General features: G+C 43.4%; 1 protein-coding gene across 2 annotated transcripts in view; it reads right to left on the bottom strand.

The window, feature by feature from the left end:
• Nucleotides 1-2,829: 2,829 nt before the first annotated feature.
• The window catches only part of Chchd3 (coiled-coil-helix-coiled-coil-helix domain containing 3), a 257,801-nt gene continuing 240,399 nt past the window's right edge, over nucleotides 2,830-20,231 (bottom strand). For both annotated transcript variants that reach the window (XM_052173400.1, XM_052173401.1), the window contains 2 exons: nucleotides 13,337-13,472; nucleotides 2,830-3,529 (listed from right to left, as the gene is read on the bottom strand). In XM_052173400.1, coding sequence (XP_052029360.1) covers nucleotides 3,506-3,529; nucleotides 13,337-13,472 — 160 coding nt within the window. In that variant the 3' untranslated portion in view covers nucleotides 2,830-3,505. The remainder of the gene's footprint in view (nucleotides 3,530-13,336; nucleotides 13,473-20,231) is intronic.

The following is a 20,231-nucleotide window of genomic DNA, read 5'->3' on the forward strand; positions in this document are numbered from 1 at the left end:
AACCATGTGACTGCTTGATTGGCTAGGCCAATACAGCTTAAAACTGCCATGGAAGGTTCTTCTCAGCAGCAGACTTGAGGCCACATGCCACAATCATTTTTAAACCATTCCACGTTAAGTTTTCTATAAACCCTGGCCTCTCAGAGAAGTTCATGAAGCTGTCTCTGAAAATTCACCGAGGATTTGTCGAGGGTGATGCCAGCGAGCCAGTGTGCTAGGCACTTTATCCCTGACTTGATGAGCTAAACTACTCCAGTGAGATCTGATCAGGGGACCCCATGAGCCCCATGGAAGTCTCCACACTCTTTCCAAGCAGCTGTCGAAAAAGACCTTCTCACCCACAGGAGAGGTCTATAAAGATCCAGAAAAAGACATCACTGTACCCTCTGATGCCCTCAGAGTGCCACCTTCTACCCTTCCACCCATCCTGCATTCTAAATAAGTGAACAGTTGGTGCTTCCAGGGACAGCCTGACGAACTAGCCCATCCATAGGCTTACCCAGCTTGAAAAGCCTGATTCCTCAGTGCTGCCTTCCCCTGCCAGCAACAAGACTGGCAACCTGGGATATGCCAAGTTCTTGGCTCCAAATAGTAAAACAAAACAGTATAGGAGGGGATTTACGAGTTAGCTGATTTGTAAACACTATAGCAAGGCCCTGTGTAAACATTTGCTTCTATGTACCTCTTATTTCTCTCAGGCAGTTACCTGGATGCCACCCCGACAGTGTGGAAGTGTGCTGTTCCTGGAATTATGCATGCCCCCGTCAGTCACACTTAAATGAACCTGCTGATTGTGCATCATTAGAAGCCAAAACAAGCCAACCCAGCCAATAGAAGACCCTAAAACAAAAACCCTTCATTAAGTGGCAATCACTGGGTTGCTCAGTAATTATGGAAGGAGGGTCTCCACTGCCACTCAGAATGAACATCGGGTCTCCAGGTGTGTTCCCATCTGATGAGACAATGCCACTCAGAAGATGCCAGCACAGGGACCTGGATGAACAAGAAGCCATCTGTGTTCAGGGGTGTTCTGAGAAGTACCAATCCACTATCACTGTGACTTTCTCTAGAGGAAAAGTTAGTTGGGCATGTGGTCAGTCCTTCAATGTTCCTGACTCCACAACGCCACTTTACAGAAGTCACGGAAACCCACCTTTGCTAGGTCTCACAAAATGTATGTGGTAAACCTTCCAATTCTTTTCCTCAGGCTTGGACACTGGGACCCTCTGGGCCCACACCTCAACAGAGGGAGGTGCACGAAGGAGGTGCAGTCCCTCCACGGCCGGCAGGCAGCAGATACTGGAAGCCAGACACAGATGTATCTTACTACAGAGTACACTTATATTCTTAAGTGTTTATTTATATTTTATTTATATATATGTGCATCTGTGTGTTTGCAGGTTTGTGGCTATGTGAGTGCAATTGAACTTGGAGACTAGAAAAGAGCACTAGCCAGGAACTACTTACAGGTAGTTGTGAGGGAGGCATCAGAAGTGGATGTTGACACCTGAAACCAGGTCTTCTACAAGAGGAACAAATGCTCTTAACCTTTGAGTATGTCTCTAGCCCTTGGATATGAATTCTTAATCACTTTGCTAAACTCTCCACAAAAGTTAAGGAAAACTCTGCAAGACAAAAGATGGCTGACATTACAGAGTACTGGCACTTCCTACCTTCCAGGTCCCTCAGATCAAGGCAGAAACCCTAATCTTAGAGCAAGTAGTTATAATCAGGAAGTGGCAATGGACTGGGGAAAGAAAAAGCTCTGGCCCTTGGTTGTTTCTTTTTTTCCTTTTTTTTTTAATTCGATATATTCTTTATTTACATTTTCCCTTTCCTGGCTCCCCACAAGTCCCATAAGCCCTCTATCTTCCCCGTTTTCCCATCCACCCCTTCCCACTTCCCTGTGCTGGTATTCCCCTATACTGCTGCACTGAGCCTTTCCAGAACCAGGGGCCACTCCTTCCTTCTTCTTGGATATCATTTGACATGTGGATTATTTCTTGGGTATTCCAAGTTTCTAGGCTAATATCCGCTTATCAATGAGTGTATACCATGATTGATCTTTTGAGACTGGGTTACCTCACTTAGTATGATGTTCTTCTCCAGCTCCATCCATTTGTCTAAGAATTTCATGAATTCATTGTTTCTAATGGCTGAATGGTACTCTATTGTGTATATATATACCACATTTTTTGGTATCCATTTCTCCGTTGAGGGACATCTGGGTTCTTTCCAGCTTCTGTCTATTATAAATAGGGCTGCTATGAACATAATGGAGCATGTATACTTATTACATGCTGGGGAATCCTCTGGGTATATGCCCAGGAGTTTTTTTTTTTTTTTAGCACCTTCAGATTATGGCAGAGTCAGAAGGGCCTTAGAAAGATTACCTACGCCGGGCGTGGTGGCGCACACCTGTAATCCCAGCACTTGGGAGGCAGAGGCAGGTGGATTTCTGAGTTCGAGGCCAGCCTGGTCTACAGAGTGAGTTCCAGGACAGCAGGACTGCACAGAGAAACCCTGTCTCAAAAAAAACCAACCAACCAACCAAACAAACAAACAAAAAGATTACCTACTGTCTCTGGCCCCATGCAGAAGACTTTAAGTCATGCCAAAGAAAGGAAGGTTCATGCGACATGTAAAATCTTACTGATTGCTCCTATGTGGGAGGCATGCTGCAGGTCACTGCCTGGCTGGCCTGGCTGGCCCTGCAACAGGAGAACCCTAGCACGAATGCAAACTGGCAGCAATGTGAGTCACGTGACCCGCCCACCCAGACCTACTCCAGCCAGAGGAACACATGAGGCCCCAGTTCAAATGCCAGTCTTAGTCAGAAAATATATTTATTATTGATAGTGAGTGAAGTTGTCAGTATTCACTACTTGGTTGAACAAGCCAAGGTTGCCTTTATATTGACAAAAATGCCTTATTTTACCTGCAATCATAAACATTATTCCAGTAAAAGAGGTACATTTTCTCTCCTTTCTGTCTTTCTTGAAAGATCATCATAAGTTACAATGAATTAGCTCCTATACTGAGAAGAGCACGCCCAGGCCCCACTGCCCAGGCAAGTGTACACTGCTGCCCCAGCCCAGTGCCTTCTTGATGCCTCTCCATTTGAAATAGGTTACTGTCCCTCCTCCCAGCTTTCTCAGAGTGGAAGTCACTACATGCTGGATGGAGCCTGGAGTGAAGTGAACATTTTATGTCAGTAGAAGTTGGAAAGACAGTACAAAAAGGTGGGGTGGACGGCCTTTCTCTTTTATTCATTTTGTGGTTTCATTAACACTTAAAGTGTTCTCTGATGACTGATCGCTGATCTAGACCATGGCTTTTAAAACTGTTGATCAAAAACACGTATGATTCCGTTGAGTCCATTTCCAGTGCCTGTCTGTCTTTAGTGGTCTTCTCTTTAATTGGGTCATTTTCATACTAGGAAAAGAAAAAAATGTTCCACCTCTGGAATTAACGTTGAAGGAGCTTGCACGCTCTCAGGGTAGCTTTAGCCTCCCTTCTCCATCATGCTCTGCAAGAGAAATAGAAATGTAAGTTCCACTACCACAGGCAAGAGCAAACAAGCACAGGAACCATTTACAGGATGATTACAGTGCTTTTCAAACACTGACTTCCAACCCATGGGACAAAGAGTATGCTTCCCTACCAAGACTCCAAGGAAGATCCTCTCTGGTCTGCCTGAATCTCCAATGACCCACTCACTCATCAGCATCTGAGAGGAATGGCCTGGAAAATGGGGGAAGGTGCTGTGGCATCTGGAAATGGACATTTTGCTGAGACAGTGTGGAGTAGGAGGAACACAGTGTAGCAGTTAAACCCAAAGGCTCTCATCTATGAACCAAGCCTATACCCAGAGATTCCAGCTGACTCTGGGCAGAATGCAGATGTCAAGTCTACACAGCCCCCAGCAATACTACAGGCAGACCTCTTCACAAACTGTACAAGTGTTGTAATGGGAATGAGGATGGTGAATAAGAACCAGCAGAGGGAACTATAACCAGCTAGGGCAGGAGGAGGAATATCTTCCCCATTCTTATAAATCGTTTAAGAATAAAAAAACAGCCATCTCCCTTTTAGTTTTGAAGCCACGTATAAGAGTGCAAGTGAGGCCTGTAGCCGTGTCTTCCTCCTGTCCTCATGGTCCCCATAGTCTCTCCAGCTAAGTCCTCACTGCACTTAGTTAAGAGCTATGGGAAAGCTATCCCATATACCCGTGGCCCAGGGAGTGGCACTATTAGGAGGCGTGTCCTTGTTGGAGTAGGTGTGTTACTAGGGCTTGGGCTTTAACACCCTCTTCCTAGCAGCCTGGAAGCCAGTCTTCTCCTAGTAGTCTTCAGATGAAGATGTACAACTCTCAGCTGCTTCTGCACCGTGCCTGTCTGGATGTTGCCATATTCTCACCTTGATAATAGACTGAACCTCTGAACCTGTAAGTCAGCCCCAATTAAATGCTGTCCTTATAAGAGTTGCCTTGGTCATGGTGTCTGTTCACACACTAAAACCCTAACACAGCATGGTAATAATTTGCTACTTTTTACTTATTTTGCTAGGTATATACTAAGGTTTATTAAGAAACACACATATACGGTTAAAAAACACAACAAAACCCTCCCATGGAGCAAAGCATGCATAGGAAGGTTTCTGTTCCTGTTGCATTCAGGGCCAGGAAAGGCCTTTCTGTGCAGCTGAGACAGGGAAGAAGGGCACTGCATACTATCTCAGGGTAGTCAGAATACAGACAGGAATTGGGGCTGTGGGTTCAGCAGATGGTGCAGCAGTGGCAGTTAAGAGTCAAGAAGAGATCAGCTTGGGTAAGAATGAGAAGGCAGTGCCAGAATGGACATGAGGTGGACAAGCTTCCTGCTGGCCACTGAAAACACCTGGGTATCCAACAAATGCGTCTTAAACAGGAGAATGGCACTTATTAAACTGAACCACGTCCTTGGCACAGTGAACTAAATAGAGCGGAGCGTGGAGGCAGGAAGACCCAGCAGATTGGACTGGAAACCAAGCAAGGGTGGACCATGAAAACACAGACACAAGAAGCCCAGAGAGGAAAAGAGGGAAGAGGGGTTTGGGTTGACCTGTAGTGACAGAGTGTGGGAGGGGACACTTTGCAAACAAAGAAGATAAATTACGCTTGGGGTCTGTGAGCTGATTTTGGATGAGGCATTCCTACAGTAACCAGTAGAAAGAAGTTACAGGTTTGGAAACAAAGGTCAAAAGTCAAATGATTTAAGGACGAAGACAGTGGGGAACACAGAGAACAAAGAGTGGAAAGACGAACGGCCCTCTAAACAAAGGGTGGACAGACGGTCTGTGATTATAGGTCTCTAAGTGGTCTGCTGTTGGAGACATTAACAAATACAGCATCAAAGGCAGGCAGGCTAGTGAGAAAAATGGGAGTGGGAAGAAAAGATGCCTTAGTTAACAGGAAGTTAGGAAAACACAGGACTAGACAAATGTAGACAAAGCTGAAGAAGCAAAAGCCCCACTTGGTGGAGCGGACAGGAGAACGCACGCGTACTGCATGAGGCTCCTTTCAAGTGCACCACAACCAGTGCTGGCTTTGTGGATGAAATACAACAGCCAACCTCCCAAGTCAGACCCTGCCCACCATTGTCAGCGCCATGGGGTTTCTTCTAGGCTCAGCTTTTCGTGTCTTGATCTGTGCAAGTCTCCAATTATAAAGGTGGGGGCTCTGTAAATGCCCAGTGCCTCTTTTTATGTACAACGGAAGTCAGATCTATAGGAGCCCACCTAGGGCTCCTTGTTTCAGGGGAAAGTGACCCCTGAGTGATACTCTATGGTTGCTCTGCATTGTGTGTGTGTGTGTTGATAGGTTTCATGTATTTCTGAATGCATCAACGGGAGCCTTAAGCACTGTGGCATCTGCCTGGTCTGGATCCATGGTTCACTATGGGTCACTACATAGCCAAGTGACAACACGCCTCTTTTCTGCATTGTGACATAACCTGCAGCTAGTGGAACACAATGAAGCCAGAGTTAAGGGGTTCTCTGAAGGCTGATGGATCCTTTTAGCCACTGTTTTCTCTTCAACCCTAAGCAATTACAGATGAGTAATTTTCAGTGGAATGCCAGCAGTGCTATACTTCCCTGCAGAAGGACAAGCTGGACCCTGGCTGGAATGGAGATCAGACCGGGAGAATACAGACACTCCACCCTCTGTCCGCACGTTCAGCATGCCCTGCTACATGTATTGAACTCCTAATCCCTCAGACACAGTGTAATGGCTCAGTGGGTTTGTGTGTCTCTCTCTGGAGACATGAGGGAACAGAGGGAAGCTGCGGGCTAGTCTATAAACCCGCTGTCACACTGCACTCAGCTGCTACCAAAGGGTGGCAGAGGTGGTACAAAACCGCTTCACTGCTGTCGGAGACATTAACAAATACAGCATCAAGTTGGGATTTTAAAAAGATGAATAAACCGATAAACATTCTGTGCTCTTACTCTATCACAGCTGTGTGATGAGACCCGTTGAAAGCTAGAGCCAGGGCCTTTGGTTGGAGGGAGCCCCAGGACTGACAGGGCTACACCGCACCTCACAGGCTGTCCCATAAGCTCTGAATCTTTGGTATCTGGATGCTGTTGGGTTGAATTTCAACACCGCATAAATTAACACTGCATAAATTAACATAGGAAATTCCCTAAAGAATGAAGAAACTTGGCAAGCTATATTAAAAAACCCGCTGCTTTCATTTAAGGAAATGCTAACACTTAATCTTAATGTGGAGAAAGAATTCCTCACTGCTGCTCCTCATTCACATAGTTGGGTCTGCAGAAACGCCTTCTGTAAACAGCTGCGTAAATTACCAGAAGGAGTGACTGGTTCAGGAATCAGCACTGCTCTTTTCTGATATCTCTTTCAGTTCCAGCCACTGAAGAACTCTCTCTGTCAGTGCCCCTGGAGACCTAAGGGAGCGTGTCATTTCCACTTAGTAAAATGATCTCAAGCACTTTTCTTAAATATTTTTGTTCCACAGCCATCTTCAGTTCCTGGATCTCAGCTTTCTTAGAGGCTGACTAGCAGTGAACAGCCACTGGCTGTCTCAGTAGGTTTAAAAGCAACCCTGTATTGCTAAGTAATCATTAGAGAGACAATGGGATTTTAAAAGAGACCACCCAGAGTGTGTGTCCCTACCTAGCTCTCCCTGAGGTTTCAGACTCAGTAGAATTAGGTGTGGGCAGGGGAAGGCTTTTCTATTTTATGGGCAGGAGGACTAACACAGCAGCAGGTCCTGAGTCAGGCATAGCCTGACTGAGTTTTCACTTAGGAGAGGGCAGATTTGTGATGGGGAAGGTCAATGAGGGGACTGTGGGTGAGAGGAAGAACATCCTACAGTTCAGCTTCCAAGAAGCAGTGTTGCCTGCCAGCTGGGTTTCAAGATCCAGAAGTCTGATGATCTAACTAGTTTTGGTTTTGGTGTGTTCCCTCCAGTCAGGGTTATGCTTTGTCCTTCCTGGTTTTGTAGGAGACACCAATGAACTTTGCCTGGATCTCATTTCATATCATCCATGTCTCTGTGTGACATTCAAATCAACATACAAATAATTAACTGTTTATACAACTTGCCACAGAAGTAGACAAAACAGTGACAGACTACAGCTCAAATTTTTAGAAAAATGAGCTCTGGGAAATACCTATTAAGAAAAATGAAAATCCATGGTAATATTTCTTATATTAAATCCAACTTTTTTTTTAAAAATAAGGGAAAATGTTATAAAGCAAAGTATTTCTCTCAGAAAGAAAGTGTGAAATAGATCCCTAGGATGGGCAGGGCTTAGGGGACACCAAAAGTTTGGAACTCAACTTGCTCAGACAGCTTCAAGCTTGATGAGCCTCTGCCCCACAGAAGGAGCAAGACCATGCTGGGTGCAGCCATCCAACCATTAAGCAACAATAGAGAATTCAGGGAACACAATAAACACCATCACTAGAGGCCTCCTCACAGGCTGCCCTTGATTTGCCTTTGTACTTTCTGTTATACTAGAAGGGCTTCTCATCCTAGGGGATTCTGGGGATCTGAACTGTAGCGTGCATAACAGGCCCAGTTCTCTTTTGGCACCTACTGTGAGTGAGGGGGTGTCTGCCCCCCAGCATGGACTTCTGCTTCAGTGGTCACAAGATAGAGTACTTCTACTGGAGTGGTTTCTGCCTTCTCCCAAGCTTCCCATCTGCTTCAGAGCTAAATTTAAATGCATTCCTAGGTATAGTGACTTTAGACTTCTCCTAGGTAGCCTGGACTGGTAGCTAGTGACAGTGATGTGCCTTGTCATGAAGAAAACCAGACAGACCCTGCAGAATTTGGTGCATGTTTGGGATGCTCGAGACTCACTTCTAATCTTCCAATCAGAATCCTTAAGGGGGAGGTTGGTCAAGCACAATGTAAATAAGTTTCAGAGCCTGTGAGTTCGAACATGTCTGTGTCCTCCTGGGTTTAAATGCAGAGCAGGCAATGTGCCCTGCTAAGTATGGTACATGCCCACTCTGGAACTGGCAAAAGAAAAGATGAGGGTGGGGTTGATGATGATCTCCAAGTCCTCCAGCTCCAAGAGCCTGGCCGACATGTTACAGAGAACTCATCCTCACACAGCCACGAAGCAGCCTGCTCTGGCATTACGTATTTTCCCTATGCAAGAGCCAGGATTCCCAAGTAACAGATATTTCTATGTTTCTAGGACCTTTTCAGGCTCAAAATAATAGGGGAACATTTTGAAGCCTAGCTGAACATAAATCCAAATTACAGGGGAGGTAAAATACAGTGTCCCTGACAAATTTTCCCTGGACAAATTCCTCCATACATGATAATCTTGTAGTCTTCTATTTTGGAAATAGCCAATATCAGAGATTTCATTTATAGTTTATAAATGAGAGGACTATGGACATTAGTTTTGGGAAGTATGATTTTGAGATCTAGCTAGCTTTACTGGTCAGTCTTGACTTGGCATTCTCTCTGTAGTCAAGGCACTCTCTGATCACAGCAGCTTAGCAGGAAGATCAAGTCTCAATGGAAAAGCTGCTCGGTTATCAGCCTACTACTGCCCATGCTATAATTTAAGTCTCTGTATAGCTTATGGACCTGTGACTTCCACATCCTCTGACTTTAAGCCTTTGTGGACCCCAGGCCCAGGAGGAACGGTTGGTCCTGGTTTTGTTATCCTGTACTCTTACTGCACCTTCAGAGTCCCTCACCTCCCATGGACTATACTTCATAGAGTGCGAGGCACCACAGTACACTAGGGGCCCAGAGCTGGCTAAGGCACCTGCATTTTGTAATGGAGTTTATTAGCTGGCAGGCAGGTTGGGAATAGCTGTTTTTTTACTTTACTGACTCGAGAAACTATGAACTGTTTCTAGCCTCTCCTGGTCATCAAATCATGCATGTTAGGAATGTGAACTTGAGAACAGGGTAGGCAGCTGAGGCTACACAGCAGTAGACTAGTTAGTCTCAAGGGTGATTGACAGCAAACTTCATGAGGTAAGGCACTAGACCCAGAAACCTCAGAAAGAGGGTGCTATCACTAAACAGACCATCCCCTTGACTTATACCTACCTCTTGCTCTCCACAACAAACACAGAATCAGACCTTATATAGGTAGAGCTTCAAACCCTTAGCTCACCAAGGGGAAAAAACAAAAAACAAACAAACAAACAAACAAACAAAACCTGAAGTTGTGATCACCATGAATGGTCTGGTAACTCTACCCCCAGGTGCACAGAATGTTCCATGAGAATCCCATTAATTTATTTGCTTTTTTTTTTTTTTGTGCAAAGTAACAGGGCTGGGGGGGGGGGAAGCTAAAATGCTTACATTTCTTGCCTCCCAACTAAACGTTAAGGCAGTGGAATGTTACAGGGAAGAGAGGCAATGCTCATCCTGCCCTCTTTCACTTTAAAAACTAGAAACTGGAGAGCCAGGTACAGCACTGAGCCCCTTTAGTCCCAGCACATGGAATGCAGAGGCAGGCAGATCTCTAGGAATCTGAGGCCACACACACACACAACTGTCTCAAAAAAAAAAAAAGAAGAAAAGAAGAAAAATATTTCGGGGACATTTGGGCATCATTTATTCTTGGATTCCCCATTCTTCTCCTTGTTTACAAAGTCGCATATAAGTCAGCTGCAGCAAAACCGAATGGGAACCAGGGTTTACTGTCAAGAAGAGGTCATTAGTTATTGGGGAATTTAGAAAGTTAGCAGGTTAAACAGATATGGGAGAGGCACAGTGTATGTCAAGTGAGGCTCCTTTTTAAATGCTGTACTTAAACCTAGCCAATAGCTTTTACAACTGAAAAATTATATTAGAGCAATTTAGTGTTGTTTTTTTTACCTCCATGAAAAATACATAACTTAATACACTGACAGTAAGTCTAAATGTCTCATGTCAACCCACAAGGAACTGTTTAAGAACCGCTGAAGATTAATGTCAGCAAGTGGATGAATAAGAAAGGAACAGCAAGGGTAAGGAACATCCGGAAGTTTTCCTACCAGTAAAATCTATTAGTCTTCAGAACAGCACCCCAGGGACCCGTGAGAGCCCAACGTTATGAGTCATGCAAAAGTGGAGTGGACTTCTGTGATTATCCCACAGGGGAAACCCTTGCAGTGTCGGAAACGGAACGGGACCTAATGGGTTGCTGTCCTGTTACATGCCTAGTATGTCTGGACCTAACTGAAGGCAAAGTGAAGGGAGCTGGACCACCTGGAGCTGTACGCTAGGCAGGGAAGACACTGATACTAAAAAGCTTCCTTCTACCAAGGGGGCAGAATTGGGGTCCTGAGGTTAGACTATCTTCACGGGGAGTGAAAGGACAGCTTGTATCAAAGAATGATAGGTGCTGTCAATGCAGAGACACCACGTCCCTAAAGCCAACATGGTGTGGCCTTTCAGGGCACAGGCCAAGCAGCCCCTTTGATCATGGACACTATCATCTCATGCCCTACGTGTGACCTAGAGACTCTATTAACATTGCAGGAGCCTTTCTTTCAACTCGACATGTCTGCTCTCACTTCCCCTCACTGCCTCATTCTGTATTTGTGGATGATGGATGTCTTTTTTCACCTGTTCAAAGAACAAAGATCACTTAACTTATTCTTAACATTTTTGTTTTGTTTTGATGGTAGGGTGCATCTTGAACTAGTTGTTAGATTTACCATCGTGACTTCTGTAGATGTCAATGCTCTCGGCTGAGGATTGATGAAAGAACCATTTCTATTTACATCTCAGGTTGTCATAAAAACAAGTGAGAGTGGGTGTGAGGTGGCCTTGATATCCTATGGCTTAAGGAGAGGAAAGGGTCAATGCTTCATGGTTCTTGATATCTTAGTGCTGTCCAATCTATGGCAAGACTCTAATCTTTTTGATATTGCTTGGTTTCCATTCACTTCCAAATAGCTTAATACAGAGCTGTGAAGTGTTAGCCACTCTGAACAGACTGGCTGTAAGGAAGGAACCTCAGCAGGCTGGGAAGTAACTGGGAAGGAATTACTAGTCTAATTTCATGGTTTTCCTAAATGATGATCCTGAATTTGGGAAAAACATGGGTGTACTTAATACTGTACATGAATGAAACATCACAACATCACTCAGTTAACTAATGAGAGAAATCAAGGCTCAAGGTCATAGACCTAGTAAGAGATAGACCTATTAAGAGATAGCTCCAAACCCAGACCTGCCTGATTTTCCCCTTACAGCACTATGTGTCATATGTGACCTTGTTGCAATAACAGCTTTTTTTTTATTCCATAAACAGGACACCATGGGACTAAATGTGATTCAACATGACCTCACCAGGCAGGGTGGATGGAGCCAATGCTCCAAGGCCTTTGGTGTTGCCACTTCAGCAATACCAGAAATCACTCTGGAAATAGACACCGGTGTCAAACACCACTCTAGAAGCATGTACCTTTCTATCAATGACTCAGTCCAACTTCACAAGTCTTTATTATCACAGTAGAAGGCCTACAAGTCCCAAAGGTTCAGGTGGTTGCTGCTGAAGGCTGTGGGCTTGCTAAGAACTCATCCGAGCTTTTGTGACAAACAATACTCACTACCTTAACATTAGCAGCTTTACCTCAACCTCTTTACCTCAGGTTTCAAAGAACCCTGGCAGATACTCAGCTATGCAAGTGCTGCTACAGGCAAGGAACAGACAGAAGCAAGCCATGAGGCTTTTCAAGAAAACAGGCTTTTAATTTTGATTACATTTTTTCTACTTAATGTTACTGTTATTTCCAAGATACCCAGACAATAGCTCCCCTCCCTTCAGGTATTTATGGAGTATTGGAAATTTATACTAAGTGGTACTGTTTTTAACAGGAGCACACTGGGCCTCAAACACTAGATTGAGATGGGTGAGAAGGTCAACTCTAGGGAGATCATCGGCAGAAAGAACCAAGTTTCCAACAATTTGTGCTTCTTCAAACCACATGTACCCACTGCAAAGTAACTGTGTGACCTGATGAGACTGTTGTTGGATTATCATAGGTTTCTAAAGCATATAAATTAGAGAAAACATGCATCCTATGAGTGTCATAATATGCAGTTATGAAGGGTCAAGTGAAGCATGCAAAAGGAGGAAAATCATTCCTAAGTATGACTCAGTCTCCTTTTCCTGATCAAATAATAGCCTCTACGAATTGGTGGGGGAATGGTTAGTGACAGAGGAGTAGGTTTCTCTTATTTCTACAAGACGTATTCCTACTATGAACTTCACGTGTGCTGGCTTTTTGTTTAAAGCCTTCTTCTATGCTAGCTTTGAACAGTGGTTTAGGGATATGAGACATCACCATGAGGATAAGACCACTGGGATCACTAAAGTGATAGGGTTAGAGCAATTAAGCATATTTTTAAATATATTTTTCTCCTGCACATAAATACAAGGAGAGCTCAGGAGCGCTTGAACTCTTTCTTCTTCACAGGGACTTGAACCCAGGGTATTGAGCATGTTAGGCAAGCACCCTACCACTGAGTTACACATCCATTCTTACTTTTACTTTGACACGGTCTCATGACATTGTCCAGACTGTCCTGAACTCACTCTGTAGCTGTCCCTGAACTGCCCTACCCTTCCCAGAAGTTGGGATCATGGGCCTAAGCCACTAGGCCTAGCTAGAATCTGGACTCTTCTGACAGTGAAATGGATAGAGATTATGGACAAAACCAGTGACTTCAGAGACTCTAGACGAGGAGGACTAGTTGAGTCTAGAAAGCTTTCCCACCCATTGGGTCCTTACCACTGCCCAGGATGACTAGCTTTCTACTTTTCAGGTGCCCCAGCCAGCTCGCACACCCACCTGTTTGGCATGGTTGACACAGTGCATGTATTGGTTAGCCAGAGCGGAGCAGCTGAGGGTCTGCTGGGTGTTCTGACGGTAACACTGGAGGATTTTGGTCTGCAGATCTGCACACACTGGATGATATTCATACCGCCTGGAAACAAAAAATGAGGAAAACTGAGACAAGGCATTCTCATTAATGGTCAAGGTTAAAGGTTATATAAAACATATAAGCCCATGTCCTACAAATGACACCAGGGATCTTTTTCTACAGCTTGGTCTGGCAAGTCAGAAATCCGCCAGTCCCAACTTCTTCTGGCATACCCACAGCTAGCAGGTCATGAAGATCTGGTCCCTGCATCCTGATCTTCCATACTCACCTCTGAAATTCAAAGGACTTCCTAGATCCAGGCAATGACCTCTGGTCTTTGTGTCTACAGTCCCAGCCCTCTCCCTGCATCCACAGGTCATCTAGAAAGTTCTTTGTCAATCCATCGATTCAAGTCAGTCTCTCTATTGCTTCTTAAATGAAGTACAAGGGCAGCAGAGCTATGGTCAGGTTCCTGCCTGCTGTTAGCCCTTGTCGGACACCGTACACTGCTGCGCCTGACGAAATCATACTGAGGGGTCAATGACGATCTCACACCTGTGGTCGGTCACAAGCTAGAAAATACTTGGCACCCAAATTCCCACCTTTCCTATGTAACTGAAAACCACCTACACATCTTTCAAAGCTGAACACATGTAACCTTTGAACAACTCTCACTGTTTTTCTCCTCCCTTTAGGGAGGACCCTGTGCTCACATTTCACGCTGCCCACGTCATGGACCATACAATAATCTAGTGTAATTCACCAGCTACTTTTACTAGAATGTAAATTCCAAGGAAATGTTTCTTGTTTTCTTTGTGACCTTCACTGTTCGTCTTGGAAAATTTTTATAGAAGTCATACAACAGGCTTCTTGAATGGGGGGAAAAAGGGTAAACATCTAAAAATCCCCCAGGTTAAACTTCCGCAGTTGTATTTACAAGTCTCAGATTTTAGTAGGATTTCTCTCAGTGAAAATGGCATGCCAAACATAAATATTTCCACATAGTTTATAATACACACTTGAAAACAATAAGCCAGATAAATTATAGACAGAAAATATTCTTGGTTGTATGGCAGCAGAACTTGAGGTACAAAGACTAACCACAGAGAGAGAAAATATGCAAAATGATCATTAATCAATGAATTTGGATTTTTTTTAAAAGATTAGTTTGTTTAATAAAAAATGCTTCCAGTCTAATCAGTTCAGTCTCTGAAATCTGAATTTGGAATTACCATACTATTCTGAAGTAGCATTATTTTAAGTTTAATGGGTTCTAAAAAAAAAAGCCCCGGAGAACATAGGGGGAATATTTCCCATCAATAAGCAGACCCTTAGGTGACAGTTTGTCTCCTCATTACTTAACCCAACACTATAAACTAATATATATTTTGCTGGAGTAGAAATGAAAACCACATGACTGTCCCTGGGGCAATCTTTTTCCCACTACCCCAGAAAGAAAGCAGACATACAGAGAAAAAGATTTTGCACAACAGTTTTTACTTTTTCATTCATTATTTTATTTCTTTGTCTAATACCTGAGATCAAAATTTAAATCCAGTGCCAGGGGTTTCAATTCTTTTAAGCCTTCGATGCTCTGTATATCTGTGGATTTTTCTGGACCTGAGCTTCCCTAATCCCCAATAAATGAACATCAGCTTCAAAAAGAAGTCAGCTATACTTCCAGAAGCGCAGCCTCAGAAAACCACTGACCAGCCGACGACAGCAAGACTCATCTCTGGTAAATGTTGAATAAAATATGATTAAGCATGAGTTCAGCTGAATGCAGCAAATCCATGGCTGACAATGCTAACGATTCACACAGGAGAGCTGAGCTATTGAGCTTCTGTCCTAGTGCTGACAGCTGACCACATCTCTAACACATCGAGGTCCAGAGGCAGAGGAAAGGTGGAGAGGAGACAAAAACAGGCCTCAGCAGACCATGGCCTTCCTTCACTAGTAACACACACGCAGCATGCACGCATATCACACACACACACACACACACACACACACAAGTTTGCATGCATGCACATGTTTATGTATATACATGTATATGTATTTATTTTTCTCTTAAGATTATTGTAACAGGTAGCTCATTAATGTCGCTCCCTCTTTAGAAAGTAGCAGTGCAAAGCACACACACATAAGCACTGACCCTGAGCTGAGCCCTCAGTCATAAAGGTTCAAGTCCTCAAGTTATTTATGGTTTGAAGTGTATCAAAATATACTTTTATCACCACAAATCAATATTAGTACTCGCTTCCAAGCCCTTGATTTCCTGTCTGGCAGTCTGTTCTCTCCGTGTGGCCATCATCTGAAATCCTTTTTGTATACATTTTAACCCATATTGATGACTAGATGCAGAGAGGGAGAAAAAACAGCGCATAATTGGGCCCAAGCTCCTCTGTAGACTCAGGTCCATTTCTCTTGGATTCATCTGAACAGTGCAGATCTGCCTCTGTATTGATCTGCAGGGCACGTTATGCTGTCCTAATGCACTGTTTTCACTCGGGAAGATGCTAAATGAGATTACTATCCAACATCAGAAGGCCATAAAGCACAAGCCCTGGCACCTTCCATTCAGAAAAAGGGCTTCAAAGACATCTCAAATATGCATTGTGAGCAGCCTTCATATAATCTCAGAATCAGCAATTGACTTTTATGACTGCTTTCATGCCTGCTGAAGGAAAACACCACTATTAGGCAAAAATAAGAAAAGGCAGAATTCCAAGATATTTAGGTCAGAAAATTAAATCTTAGTTGAGAAGGACATTTAAACAACCTAATTTCACTGGATTTAAGAAAGACTGATTGAAAGAACGAGTGACAAGATAGAGAGCAAGGGGAGCACAGAGCTGGAAAACACAGGACAGTGACAGTGGAGACCGTTATCCAAAACCAAGGGGAGCCAAAAGAACTGTCGGGACAAAGCCGGCCTCTGAAAACAGACATTTATAAAAAACAATAACAAAAATTTTTTTTTTGTTTATGAAAATCATTGGGAACTTTTCATTGAATTCACCCTCTTTTTCTACTTCTTTTACTTTTTTTTCTTGTTTGTTTGCTTGCTTTGAGAGAGGGTCTCTCTGGCCGTTCTGGAACTCACTTATGTAGACCAGTCTGGCTTGAACTCACAGAGATCCAACTGCCTGTCTCCTGAGTGCTGGAATTAAAGACATGAGCTACTACACCTGGCCATTTTGTTTTTCCCTAAGTCATTCCCTTCCCAAGCACAAGCTGCTCCTGAAGTGACCTCCAGCCCCATCCATGGCCTTAGTGCCTGGCCAAGGGGCTGGACGCTGGACACAAGGGCAGGCCCAGAGTTCACCACATGAGACCCAAGACCAAAACCACAGCACTCTTTTTCTGTGACTTCAGGAGCCATTAAGATTTTCCCCCTTTTGAGCTAATGCTTAGTGGCAATATTAGAAAGCATCTAGGACAATCTACTCACAAGATTTTCTTATTACACTCACAACAATTGATCCCTTGGGAAAAAAGACCAGAAAGAGATACACACAGGCTGTTTCTGATTTCCCACGGCTTCCCACCACCTGGTGATGGACATGAATTATCACTACCAAGTCAGATTATTTCCTTAGGAGACTTGTGTGAAGGATGAATTAATTGGTCAAAGCGGAGAAAATGCTGGGTGAGGCTGAGGCTTACTTAAACAGTACCAAGGAGCCTCTCAAACAGTGGCCCTCGGTTACCAGCTTGACGGCCATCTGCGGCCTCATTGATGCCTTCCCACTTTCATGTTTTACAATCTTCTTTGATGTGAGTCAGGGCTTTAAATTTCCACGCAATTACTTATCCATCTCTTTAGCTCTGCTAATATAAATGGCACATATAATATGGTAACTTCAGAGAAAGAAATATATGGAGATAGTTCAGAAGAAGTCATGTGGTGACAACCAGCAGCTAGAATTCTCCCAGCTCTGGGGGACACAAAAGTCACTCATTGTGAGTGCAGACACAAAGAGGCTCCTTTCCTTGTGTGTTAACTAAAGTTACCCTGTGAGAGCTTTACAGACACTGTGATGAAATACTTCTGGGGGTATGCAGGGAGAAAATATGAATTAATGAGATGCCTGATGCTAAAGAGAAAACTGTTTTCTTAATAGGATCCTACAACGCATCTTTCATGAGGTCAGGCGTTTCATGTAACAGGGCTGTGGAGTGAAACCTCTTCTTAAGGTACAGCCCAAAAGCTATCATTAAATTATACCAAACTGTTCTTTAGATGTTAGCCCAGTGGCCAGCAGTGCTGATTTTTTTTTCTCAAAATGCAGCCCTAAGTCCATGTCCACTACCAATACTTAAATGATGTAAGTTACTATTGCTTACCATTCATAATAAAGAAACTAAAGTGCAATGCAAAAAAGGATTTAAAATGCAGCCATTGCTAAATGGCTAAATTTGCTAAATTTTCATTGCACTTTACCTTATATTTTAGTATCTTAATATTAATTTTTACAATAAAATGTAAACTACCTTTTCCTAATAGTGCAAGATCTGAAAAACAAGCTTAATTTCAAGCATTTCTGGCATTCTTAATAACTGCTAACCATCTTATTAATGATGTCTCTATTTGAGCTTTACTCATATTTCCATCATTCTGTATTAGAGGCAAAACACTCCTGACAGGTGCCTGCTTTGTTTTCCATTTGTTTTCACCCACATCTGTGATGTAATGTCCTGGAAACTAACAATGCAGATGCCTTCTCCACCAACTATTACCAGAACAAGGTTAACTACTAGGCTGCCTCTATCATCACAACACACACATAGCCAAGAGCCTCTGTCAACATAAGGGAAGGGGCTTGGATCTCAACTACATATGGCTTGGCACAACTTCAGTGGCTCTCAACCTTCCTAATGCTGTGATGCTTTAATACATAATTCCTCATGTTATGGTGATTCACCAACCATAAATTAATTTTTGTTGTTATGTCACCGAGCTGTAATTTTGCTGCTGTTAAGAATCAAAATATAAGTTATTTTGGAGATAGAGGTTTGCCAAGGAGGTCACGAGCCACGTTTGAGAACGACTGACTTAGTTCAAGGGAGCAGTCAGTGTGATGGGCAGACCACCACTCATAATGAGTGCATACCATTTGTCCAAAGAGTCAGCCCGGGTGTCATAAGAGAAACAACCCAGACTAGATGTACACAGAAGAGAGACAGTCTTTCACATCCGAGGACTTAACCTATACCAGGGGGAGAATATTTTGGGAAAAAAAGAATGCATCTGGCTAAGCAAAGTGTTGGCACTCACTTGTAATTCCAGCACTTGGGAGGCTGAGGGGGGGAGGGGGGAGGACTGCCAGGAGTTTGAGGTCAGCCAGGGTTATGGAGACTTTGTCTTAGAAACAAAAGAAAATACCTACACTGAAAAGCTTTTCTGGCTAATAAGCACTCATATAGCATCACTGACACTGCACCGGATATTATAATCAGCCCAAAGGTTTCAGGAAGAATATGTATATCACATGCAAATACCAAGACGTTTGCTATCTGAGGATACTGGTATGTGTTGGGATCTGAAAGCAGTCCCCTAGGAACTCAGAGGAATGAAAGCTGATTTATGTAGAATTCTGTTCTGTAAACCTAGAGCTTGAAAGCCCAGCATCTAGCTAATCTGCTGACTTTGAAAAAAGATGTGAGAACCAAACTCAATAATCTGGATCCCCAAGAGGAAGGTGACTGGTAAGGAGAGAAAGAAAGCAATACCAACCTTTTTATATTTACAGTCCAGAATAAAAACCCCAAAGATACTGTAAGGAGCAATGTGGTCCTGCCCCCCACCCCCAAATCCAGCTGGCTTTGTATCCCCTAAGAGTCTCAGTACTAAGTGATGAGAACGTTAGCTGTGTGCAAACGTGTCCAATTCTGCAGTGGATTTCTTCTTACTCATTCAATGATATGGGGGGGGGGGGTGGTATACCTAGAGTTGACAGGGGCAGGAAGGACAAAGGAGTCAAGTTCAACAGCATGTGCCCACATATGTGTACCAGCTCTTGGGGTGGGCATCACTGTGACACTGAAACTTTGCAGTCAGCTTCTTTTTAAGAGGAAAGTCAACTCTAGTCACCACTCAACATTTTGCTAGCACCACTGAACCTACATGGGGTCCTATGGCCTGGATTCATCCAGCACCAGTGAAGAACTGAAATGCCACCTGTTTGGTTTTGTAAATAATCCTTTGGAAAAAGTTATGTTACTCTTCAGATGAAAAGATCTGTGGAGTCAGGCCTCTGGGGTGGGGTAAAGAAACAACGGGGCTAATTTTCACTTCCCTTACCATAGTTTTCTTGATACATATCAGGACTGTATACATAGTTTATCTCTAAATGGGAGAGAAATAAATTCATTAGGATATCTGCAGTAAGGGACACCATTAGGTAGAGTTGGGGGATATAGAACATGATTGATGTCAATATTTTAACTCAATTTGGAAGAAACTAACTTCCAAATCACATCTTGCCCAGGACACAATTGCCCAGGAAGTTCTCATTGTTTTACAGTTATAGAATACCACTGTCTGGGTAGGAAAACTTCCTTTATAGCCATTTCTCTCTCTCTTTTTGCCTAACAATGACAGGAATATTGATATGGATTAATAAACATCAGATAATCATACAATAAATAAAAAGTAGAGAATGACTTAATCACAGTGCTTGATTCACAGTGACATTTTATACTGAGCATCCTGGTGGAAATGGGATTCTTGCCTTGTACACTGGGAAAAAAGAATGTAAGTGTAGTTCATAGGAATGGCCCTTGGTTCTAAGAGATTCAATATCTGGGGACATGATC

The sequence above is a fragment of the Apodemus sylvaticus genome, chromosome 2 (assembly GCF_947179515.1).
Source record: "Apodemus sylvaticus chromosome 2, mApoSyl1.1, whole genome shotgun sequence".
NCBI classification, from domain to species: domain Eukaryota; kingdom Metazoa; phylum Chordata; class Mammalia; order Rodentia; family Muridae; genus Apodemus; species Apodemus sylvaticus.